This window comes from Cervus elaphus, chromosome 20, assembly GCF_910594005.1.
Source record: "Cervus elaphus chromosome 20, mCerEla1.1, whole genome shotgun sequence".
Taxonomy (NCBI): domain Eukaryota; kingdom Metazoa; phylum Chordata; class Mammalia; order Artiodactyla; family Cervidae; genus Cervus; species Cervus elaphus.
Window position 1 is genome coordinate 76,730,885 of NC_057834.1, and position 11,439 is coordinate 76,742,323.

Genomic DNA, 11,439 nt, shown 5'->3' on the forward strand with positions numbered 1-11,439 from the left:
AATAATGCTCAAGCTGAAGCTTGAAGACTTTGGCCACCTGATGCAAAGAGCTGACTCATTGGAAAAGACCCTGATGCAGGGAAGGAGTGAAGGAAGGATGAGAAGGGGGTGACAGAAGATGAGATGGTTGGATGGCATCACCGATTCAATGGAAACACGAGTTTGAGAAAACTCTGGGAGACAGTGAAGGATAGGGAAGTCTGGCATTCTGCAGTCCATGGGGTTTGCAGAGCTGGACACTACTGAGCAAGTGTTGCTGTTGCGGAACAACAAGCAAAGCTGGATTGGTGCTGCTGAATTCTCTTAATTTTTGGCTTGTCTGGAAAGCATTTGATTTCTCCATCATATCTTAATGAGAGTCTTGCTGGGTAAAGTATTCTTGCTTGTTGGTTCTCACCTTTCATCACTTGGAATATATTGTGTCTGCGCAGCAGGACTCCTTGCTGCCCCACTGTGTGTCATGTATCTCTGTAGTACGCCTGTGTACTCAGTCACCAAGTCGTGTCCAACTCTGCAACCCCGTGGACTGTAGCCTGCCAGGCTCCTCTGTTCATGGGATTTTCTAGGTAAGAATACTTGAGTGGGTTGCCATTTCCTTCTCCAGGGGACGTTCCTGACTTAGGGATCGAACACATGTCCCTTGCATTGGCAAGCAGGGAGCCCATTTCTGTAGTGTGTATATATATATATATAAAATCAATATATATATAATCTCTCTATATATATATATGTATATATATACTCAATTCCAAAGTCACTCTTGACCTTCCGAATCTCATTTTTAGCCACAACATCTACTACTACATGGGTAAAACTACTTCAGTCAAATAAAGTAATCTTGTAATTTCTCTATATGACCACACTTTCTGGCAATTGCGATCAGCTTCTGTGAGCCCTTCTACCTGCAGAGTCCCTATAACTCCAATCCACATTCTGTCAATTTTTTAAAGCCCAGTTCCTTTCAACCTAATGCCATCATGTCACTATCAGACATAGTTAATTCTGGCTCTCAATGCAGAGTATTTTTTTCTGTCTTTTGGGAGTTGCCACTTTGTCTTTTACAGTACAACATTTGATTCCATGCCAGGCTGTTTATCATTGTGGATTGATTTGTATGTTCCCATGTATATCTGCCCCTCAAGAAAGCCATCTCTCTAGGGTGGGAATTATCATGTGGAACTTTATATCCTAGTAAGCAAATAAGTATCTTGTGCTATCTAGATGCATAGTTAGCAGTTGATGAATTTCATGAAATAGTATTTCTGTCTCTAATATACATTGTGATCTAGAAAAACTTGCAAAGCAATCACTGCCCACTTACTATTGTACAACTTTTATGTTCCAGGCACTGTATTAAACATTTTAATCACATATAAGATGTCATTCACTTTTGTTAATATCTAATCACACTGAAGCACTTGAAGGGGAAAATGTCAATACCAGAAAGTTTGAATTTATTATTGTCTTGAAAATTTATTTACCTTACAACTGAGTTACAGTAGAGCTGTTATAGTGAATGAACGCCTGAATGAGAGCATGCGGAATAGTGTCCTCACTCTCTCACATACATTCTAGGAGGACTCCAAGAATGACCTGTGGATATTTGCCCTGGCTGTGCTCCTGAGCAGCACCTTTATCTACAACGGCATGAACAGCATCAACAATCAGGCCTTGCAGCAGCTGCAGTATCCTTTCAGGAATGGAACCACCATGTTTCATTGAGGTTATGGGAATAGCAATTGACACTGTTTTTTCTTGCCCATGACTTCAATCTTATAGTTGATGAAGATGGAAAATGGGGCAAAAGGGAATGATGATAAAATTTGTTTTGAGGTGAGATCTGGAAACTGTGTTGGAGAGTACTTCTTTTTCCTTAGCTAAGATCCCAGCTATGTGACTGAATTAACAGAGCTGATCAGAACCAAATCATCTCCCAGCTCTGACGAAGTAGAGGATTCAGCCAAATTTGTGAGTTTCTTTCCAGACTTTATTTGGACTGTACGGGATTTCACGCTGGAGCTGGAGTTAGACGGAAACTCCATCACTGAAGATGAGTACCTGGAGAATGCCTTGAAGTTGATTCCAGGTATCAGAGCAAGGCCAGGGTGGTAAGAAGCTCAGTAGGAGGTGGGGTCAACAGAGCCCTTTGATTTGAAGTTGGATTTGAGGCCATGCTAATGGTACTTGGTGAATGACTGCAAGGTGGTTTCAGTCATTATTGTTACTGGGAAAACCCCAGTGACCAGAGCTTTAGCTCACAGAGGAAATTTAGAATCCAATATTCTACCAAGTGACTTTAGAAAAATTAATACCATGAAAACGAAAGGCTCATATATTGTGTTTCATATTAAGTGTTTCTCCTCTTCTATTCGAGAAATATAACCCATCAAATTGAAATTAGTAAATACAGAATCGTAAGGTAAGCAAAATAATTAATTTTTAAATACATTTCACACAGTGTATTTTAGTGTCTTATATAGATACATTCTTCACAGACAGACTACTTACACCTTAATTAATTCCAAAGAAAAGCATTGCTATGTCCTTTCACTGAGACTGTGAAATGTCTTCAAATGCTTTCGTCTAATCTCACACTCTTTTTTCTAGAGCCTTACATAGTATGTCATATTATATAACAAATTAGTTATAACAGATTATAATTAGCAGAGAGAATAATGAGTGGTACTTAGAAGAAATACTGAGTTTGCTTGTTTCATCATTTATTTACCCTTTCAATAAATATTTATTGAACTGCAGATATATGGTCAGAATCTCTCTGGATGATACTGTCACTTCCAACAGAAAATGATGCAAAAGACTGATGAGGTGTCCTAGTTTCATTTAGGCCAATCTTACCATGAGATTGTGTATGCTAAAGTAATCTCAAAACATATTTATAGAATGTGCATTTTTTAACTCTGATTTTGTAAAACTTTACTGTCTTGTGTATCATTTGTCTCCCACATGGTTTCTTTCCCAGAAATACTGTGAATATCCTTATTTCTATAATTTCTTTACTTTTGAGCTCACATTTCATACCTGAAATGGAGACTGTAATATCAGAAAAGTATTTCTGACAATGATTTGCATTAGTTTATCTTTCAAGAAAGTGAAATAAAGTGAAGTCGTTCAGTCATGTCTGACTCTTTGTGACCCCATGGACTGTAGCCTACCAGGCTTCTCCATCCATGGGATTTTCCAGGCAAGAATACTGGAGTGGGTTGCCATTTCCTTCTCCAGGAGATCTTCCTGACCCAGGGATTGAACCCAGGTCTCCTGCATTGTAAGCAGACGCTTTACCATCTGAGCCACAAGGGAAGTTCATTGGCAGCTCTATAGACCTGGTCTGTAGGGTTTCTGCCATAAGCTGTATGAGGTCTTCATTTAATAAATGATTAATCCATGGCATACTATACAATGGCTGAGGAAAACAACCCCAGGTTTCTTCAGTTGGGATGGATGCTTCTTCTTCTTCCCCAGGAGTACTTTCTTCACCCTTGGCTTAATACAAAAACAGAGTTTCCATGGTAGATCACCATAAGACTAAAAAAGAGTTACAGGCACAGGAATCAGAGTGATCCAAAAATCCCTGGAAATGAAAGTCCTCAGCCCCCTTACCTGAAGTTTGTCGCTTCTGTGATTGCTCTTTTTCCACTTTTGCAGATGAAGATCCCCAAATTCAAAGTTTCAACTTGCCCAGAGAGTGTATCAGGAAGTTTTTTCCCAAACGGAAGTGTTTCATCTTTGACCGTCCTGCAAGCAACAAAAAACAATTACTCCATCTTGAGGAAATGCCAGATAATCAACTGGATGAGAATTTCCAGAAGCAATCGAAAGATTTCTGCTCATATATCTACACCCATGCAAAGACCAAGACCTTAAAAGAAGGAATCACTGTCACTGGGAAAAGTGAGCCTCATTTGCTACAGCATGTCTCTCTGTGATTCAGTGTGGGTGAGGAATGTGTGGTGGAGTTGAAATTGTGAATATCCTCTGGGATTGCCAATAATTGTGTTTTCTTTTTTTCAGTAATTGTGTCTTCTCTATATGATTTGGAAAAACATATTTACGCCCCACATAGAAGTGCATGTTACTTCATTAAAATTTCCCTACATGAGGGTTTTTTGAAGACTATCATATCTCATGAAACTGTAGGGCTGGCCAACATGTTCTTTCAGGTTTTTCAGTAAGATGTTATGGAAAAACCCAAAAAAACTTTTTGGTCAACCCAATATTACATTGAAGGTATGTTAAGGATAAAAATATTCAGTATGATGAGCCATCTGGTGGATAAGCGTTTCTAGCGAGGATTTGCAAGTTATTTTGTGAATTCACATGAATCAGAAAATAAGTGGTACACCGTGAATCCATGTAAACTAATTGAAAGTCTGAGAAACAAATGTAAATACAGTCTTATAAGCAGAGCTGGCTTCATGCACAGGCTACTTGAGCAGTCTCACGGTGCCCTATGCTGAGACATGCCCTGTCTGTTTTAATGTTGTCACTGTCTGGAAATTCTTGATGACATTTTTACATGGGGCACTGCATTTTCATTTGGAAATAGTACCCACAAAATACACAATTTATTTACATATATAAAATCTCCATATTTTGCTACAATGGGGAAAGTGTCCCAGGAGAATTTTGAACATATTGTTGAGGTCATTCAGTTAATATTGTATTGTGATGAACTGAGAACCATAAAAGAGAATGAATAGGAGACATTGGTGTTATTAAAAGAAAATTATAGAAGAAAAAGAAGGATATGAAGATGAGGAGACAAAAGAGAAGAAAAGAAAATTTGAAGCTCAATAAAATTTTAGTGATTCTTAGGATCTAAGGTTCATAAAATGAATGAAAACATTCTATTTTCAAAATATTGAATTGGCCAAAAAGTTTATTCGGGTTTTTCTGTAGCATCTTATGGGAAAATCTAAATGAACTTTTTGGACAACACAATATAATATGTTATTCAGGGCTGGGGCCTCTGGTGGAGGCCTATGTAAATGCCATCAACAGTGGATCAGTTCCTTGTTTGGAGAATGCAGTAATAACTCTGGCCCAGCGTGAGAACTCAGCAGCTGTGCAGAAGGCAGCTGACCACTACAGTGACCAGATGGCCCAGCAACTGAGTCTCCCCACAGAGACGCTCCAGGAACTGCTGGAGGTGCACGCAGCCTGTGAGAAGGAAGCCATTGCAGTCTTCATGGAGCACTCCTTCAAGGATGAAAATCAGGATTTCCAGAAGAAGCTTGTGGTAATGTGGCCTAGAACATATCCTTCCTGATTCCTGTGGTTCTAGAGATGTGCTTTGTTGTTGCTGTTCTTCAGTAGTAGCTCAGTCGTGTCTGACTCTTTCCAACCCCAGGGACTGCAATACACCAGGCTCTTCTGTCCTCCACCATGTCCTGGAGTTTGCTGAATTTCATGTCCACTGAGTGGGGGATGCCATCCAACCATCTCACCCTCTGCAGAGGATGAGAAATGTTCTTAGGCTCCTTCTGTTCACCTATGATTCATATGCTTCTCATTGTAAAAGGAGTTTGGATTGTTGTGAATGACAGTACTCTACAGGCTACTTTCCTTCTTTTTTCCTAAAAACTGGCCTCTTTATTTTCTACTGCAAACAAATTACCCTGTGCTTTGATACTTAAAACAACACACAGTTATTAGCTCACACATTTTCAGGTCGCACTCCAGTGCAGTGTGTGTATGGGTGATGTGCTCGGAGTACGGCAACCTGAAAACAAAAAAAGGTTCAAATGGGTTTAGCAATACCACCAAGAATAATCAGTAAGCAATTTTTCTCAGGATAAGAAAAGAGTTTTATTTGAGCCAAATGAGGGCTAGATACAGATTAAAGAAGAACTTGAATTCTGTTCTGTTACATGACAAAATGCCGGGTGAGGGGGGCGGGGGGTGGAGAACCCTTACTATAGGCAAAACCCATAAAATTACCTGTATTATTTGTCAAGAATTAAGATTGTAGCTGGAAAGAAATGAGAGTGCTTGTTAAAGAAGGATTGTTTGGGTCTGAATCTATTGCATATTTACAATGGTACACTTTGAGTTCCTAAGTTTGCAGCTCCCAGTTACTAGCAGACACTCTTGAGAATGGATGGTGGCATCCTTGAATTTGATAAAGTTCAGAAGATTCAAGTTCTCAAGGACGCAGAAACATGTCTGAAACCACATCCACAATGGCCACCAAGCTCAATTTTTAATTCCTGCCCGACAGTTACTGCATTTTGATTTTTAAATGCATTCTTTTTAAATTATTAGAGCAGATGTACATGTTTGATAGGCCACAAAACAGATTATTGTAGTTAGCATAAAGTTTAATTTAAATCATGTGCAAGCCAGAGTGTCCTCCCCATATGTAAATATGTGAATATATCTTTCATCAGAACTCATATGGGCTCTGGGGAACCCCCTTTCATCTTCAAGCCAGCAATGGTGCATTGTATTCTTCTTTTGTTTCTAATCACTCCAATTCCCTCTTCTGCCACCAACTAGAGAAGACTGCAGGGGAAGGGCTTGTGTGATTATGTAATGCCCGCTTGGGTAATCTCATTTTCTTAAAGGAGCCTGTGCCGTATGACATAATCTAAACACAGGATCAATGTTCATCATGTTCACAGGTCCAGGGACTATGCAGTGTGAACGCCAAGGGAGAGAATTCTTAGAGTTCATAATCCTGCTTACCATTGGTGCCGTCACTGAAACCTTGTCTTTCAGTCTACCTTTGTACATCCTACAAGTTACAAAAGTCTCTTAGAGGAAAACCAGCCCAATTGTTATTTATAAGGACAAGCACGAAATTTCTGTTCCTATATTTTCACACAATCAAACACTCAATGAAACAAGAATTCAGAAAAAGTTCAAAACACTGTTCAGTGTATACTTCATTCATTATGTTAGGCAGCTGATTTGCTATGTATATATTTTATTTAAAGCACCTAGTATGCATAAGAAAGCCTACTTCAAATCATAATTGAACTTGCTATTTTTCATTGTTGATGGATTTATCACTATTAATCCTACTACTGTTAGAGGAACAATGAAATTCACATCTGCCAACCCATCATTTCACAGATGTTGAGACTGAGACAAGAACGTTAAGGGACTTCCTGTAAGTCACACAGAGTTGGTCACACCCGGGACTAAAACCAGTCTCCTGACTCTCTATCTATTATTCTGTGTCTCTGTGCCGATGTTGTCTGATTGCTTCCTTCAAGAGGATCACAGTTGGATGTTTTCTTCTAACAACTCCTTTCTATTGAATTTCTCCTTGTTTTTCAACAGATCATGATCGAGAAAAAGAAAGACCATTTCTTATTGCAAAATGAAGAAGCATCTGACAGATATTGTCAGGCTGAGCTTAAAAAACTTTCAGAGCCCTTAAAGATGAGTATTTCAGAGGGAACTTTCTTTGTCCCTGGAGGACACCATCGCTACTTAGAAGCAAGGAACAAGCTTGAAGAGAACTACAAATTCATTCCCAGGAAAGGAGTTAAGGTGAGGAGGAAGGGGATTGGGAAAGCACAACAGGTTGGAGACCAAGGGTTGTTGCTGGTTTTTTGATATTCTAAGACCATAGCACAACTTTTGTAGAGAAAGGAGAGCATGGCAATGTCTTTACATTTTCAGCTTTTATATCTATGGTTTGTTAGCTACTCCAACAAACCAGAAATATTTCTATCCAAAGACAGGACTTATTATCAAGGATCTAGATGAAAGAGAATATTCCTTTTATTCAAACAGTGTACTAGGTTTTGCAAAACACTAATTGAAAAAGATACCCGCATCCCAAAGTTCATAGCAGCATTATTTACAATGGCCAAGATACGGAAGTAACCTAAATATCCATCAACAGATGAATGGATAAAGAAGATGTGGAGTGTGCATATACATGAACGCTACTTACTCAGTTATTAAAAAAATAAAAGGGTGAAATTTTGCCATTTGTGGCAACATGGATTGACTTATACTAAGAGAAATAAGTTAAACAGAGAAAGACAAACACTGATGATATCACTTATATTTGAAGTCCAAAACTACAACAAACTAGTAAGCATAACAAAAGAAGAAGATTCAAAGACATAGAGGACAAATTAGTGGTTACCAATGTGGAGTGGGGGCAATGAAGGGTGTGAGGTACAAATGACTGGGTGTAAGACAGGCTGTAAAGATGTATTGCAAAGTATAGGGAATATAACCAATATTTTGTAGTAACTTTAAATGCAATGTAACCTTTAAAAAATTAAAAAATTGTATAAACATAAAATAACAAAATTTTAAAAAGAAATTTTCCTCAAATGGGCTTTCTGCAAAGAATAGGAAAATTAAAGAAAAGTTGCTATTTTCAAGAAGCTGATGGTCTTGCCTGAGAAACATGTAAATAGTCAATGGATATGGTGGGACAATGGTGGGACATGGTGGGACAATACATTGATAGGGATAAGTGACAGTGATGGTGGTGGTGATGATGATGACTGATGTATGTTGAGCACTTGCTACATCAACTGTACCTTAGGTGATTTGGTTGGATTATCAATTTAGTCCTCAAAATAATATAAATTAGATGTTATCATCTTTATTATAAAATTGAGAAATGTGACATGAGGAGAATGTACTAAGTTGCCTAAGATCACACAACTATCAAATAGTAGTGCTTACAGGACAGCTGTTAGGTTCTTGGAAACCATTCAGAACTCAGAATAAAGCTTAAGAATGCTTCCTGGAAGAGGAGGTAAAAGCCACAAGTTGGAGTGTCAGTAAATGATATCCTAATAAAGAAAGAGGAGATGAGCATTAGAAGAAAAACAGTGTGCAGAGACTACAGTTGCAAGCGGTAGAGGATTAGTGTTTGTACAACTGCACATTATTACAAGGTATTTAACCACTGTGGGGTCCCAAGAAGGGTGAAGAACTTATAGGGTCCAGTCTGTAGGTTTACTGAACAATAATTTCCATAGCAAGACACTACGTCTTTGCTGCCTGATGAGTCTTTGCTTCTTGTTGTTTCCTCAGGCAAACCAGGTCCTCCAGAGCTTCCTGCAGTCACAGGCAGGAGAAGAGGCAGCCATCCTGCAGGCAGACCAGGCCCTCACTGATGCAGACAAGGCCATGACAGGTACAGGGGAGGACTGAACTCTCAGAGGGGAAGGTGGTTCCTGTGCTGCCCTTTGGCAGGTGTTGGAGCAAACACTTCCAGAACCAGAGCTCCCTCTTCTGTGGAACCTCTCTGCTACATGTGGAAATAACCAGGGGAGTTTGGGTTTTATGTACATCCAGTCAGGGCTTCTACATCATATGCTGGAGCAGGTTATCTGATGTGGTAGCAGGAACAGTCAGACTCCTTCCCACCAATTTAATGTCATTTTAGTCTTTGAGCTCAGGACGGTACAGCTCAGCATAACTGCTATTTCTTTAAAACTCTTGTGAAACAGAGGAACGTACCAAGAGACAAGCAGCAGAGATGAAACAGGATCTGCTAACACAGAAACTGAATGATGAGAAGCAAAAAATGGAGGCCCAAGAGAGAAGCCACAAGGAACATGTAGCCCAACTGAAAGAGAAGTTCAATATGGAAAGAGAAAACCTTATCAGAGAGCAGGAAGCAGTGCTGGAGCACAAGCTGAAGGTAAGTCTAGTTGGGCTTGGGCAGAGTCTGATGGACAAAATGCTAGTTTCTCAATAATAAAGGGACAGAACTTCAACCTTAAGTCAGATCCCAGAGAGAAACCCAAAGACATATGTTTCATGTAAATATCAAAGAGATGTGGATCATGCTGAAGACTCACCTCTGTAAGACTCAGCACTTTCTGTAGTGTTAGGGTTTGGAAGGGAAAATAACATGGCCCGGGCTCCTGAGCTGCTGTTTGTGGTGATTATAATGTCATATTTGCCCCACCATGAATACGACTTCGGTCTTAGAGGCGTTAGAATTTTTGGTACAGCCATCAGAGACCTGGAATAGTTCCGTCTGCTCTTGAAGGTATCAGATTGTGCCTGGTATGATATATGGGATACTGAAAGCTCTAAAACTTGCTACATTTGTTTCCAGATCTGCCTGATTCATTTTACACACCTAGAGTAAATGTATTCTTTGTTCAAACCTGTAGTTTGATAGTCAGTATCCTAAAGAGGGTCAGCAGATCTCGTTATTTGTGACATGAGTGTGGTCATTCTATCTCAGGGGAACTGAGAAATATTCAGAATTCAACTACATTCCCCCCCAGAGTGCATTCTTAGGGCTGGAACACATTACTGGCATAGTTTTAAGGCCTGCCTGAGGCACAGATCCTCCCTGCCCAGAGAGATGGTGTAGAGCTTGGGTTCCCAGCCCGCAGGCACAGACTGGTAGCAGTCTGTGGCCTGTTAGCAACTGGGCCACACAGCAGGAGGTGAGTGGTGAGCAAGCGAGTGAGTAAGGCCTCATCTGTACTCACAGCCACTCCCCACCACTCGCATTACTGCCTGAACTCTGCCTCCTGTCAGATCAGTGGCAGCATCAGATTCTCAGAGGAGCCTGAACCCTACTGTGAACTGTGCATGCAAGGGATCTAGGTTGCATGCTCCTTATGAGAATCTAATGCCTGATGATCTGAGTTGGAGCTAAGGCTGTGATGCTTGGGAGTGACTGCAAATTCAGATTATCATTAGCAGAGAGGTTTGACTGCACAGAGCCATCATAAATCAATCGGCAGACTCATATCAAAACCCTATTAGTGAGTGACAAGTGACAATTAAGCTGCATCTGGTGGCAGGTTCTACACTGGCAAGTGAGTTGATGTACTTCAATTATACATCTGGTGGCAGGTTTCAAGTAAGAATCCAACACTTATTTTAGTCCATAGATGGCCCATTGATTATTTTATTTACCACTTCTGTCCCCGCCTCTTTTCCACACTGCTCACTAGTCTCAATCACAGTTTTGGTGAGCTCACAAGCTAAGCCTAGCCAAAATAAGTTAAAAAAAAAATGTCACTAGAGAGCTTCTTTGAAAAGGGGGAAAGACCCAATGATGAGACAGCAGAAGACTCTAGGACTGCCAACAAAATGAAAGTTTCACTTAAAAGAAAATACCAAAAGTCCTACTTAAATTACAGGTTCATTGCAATAGGTGGTTCATATTCTCCAACCCACTTTGCATAGTTTGTAGTGACCAGCTACACAGTGAAGCCATGAAACCTTCAAAACTAATTTGCCACATAGAAACCAAGCCTTCTGCATTAAAGGACAAGCTTTAGGAGTTTATCAAAAGGAAAAAATGTGAACAAGAAGAACGGAAGCAATCATTGAAGGCCACCACTTCATCAAACGTGTCTGCACTGAAAGCATCGTTCTTAGTGGCTAACCACATGCTAGAGCTAAGAAGAGGTGGTGAAGAGTTGATCCTGCCAACTGCCAAGGACATTTGTCAGGAACTTTTAG

The 11,439-nt window shown here is 39.9% G+C and overlaps 1 protein-coding gene across 2 annotated transcripts in view; it reads left to right on the plus strand.

The window, feature by feature from the left end:
- Window positions 1–11,439, plus strand: part of LOC122676924 (guanylate-binding protein 4-like) — a 31,248-nt gene that overhangs the window by 14,227 nt on the left and 5,582 nt on the right. For both annotated transcript variants that reach the window (XR_006335666.1, XM_043876516.1), the window contains exons 4-10: window positions 1,576–1,685; window positions 1,890–2,086; window positions 3,664–3,909; window positions 4,977–5,257; window positions 7,306–7,518; window positions 9,034–9,136; window positions 9,453–9,646. Coding sequence is in view for 1 of the 2 variants with exons in the window: in XM_043876516.1 (XP_043732451.1) it covers window positions 1,576–1,685; window positions 1,890–2,086; window positions 3,664–3,909; window positions 4,977–5,257; window positions 7,306–7,518; window positions 9,034–9,136; window positions 9,453–9,646 (1,344 nt within the window). In the remaining variant the exon portion in view is untranslated. The remainder of the gene's footprint in view (window positions 1–1,575; window positions 1,686–1,889; window positions 2,087–3,663; window positions 3,910–4,976; window positions 5,258–7,305; window positions 7,519–9,033; window positions 9,137–9,452; window positions 9,647–11,439) is intronic.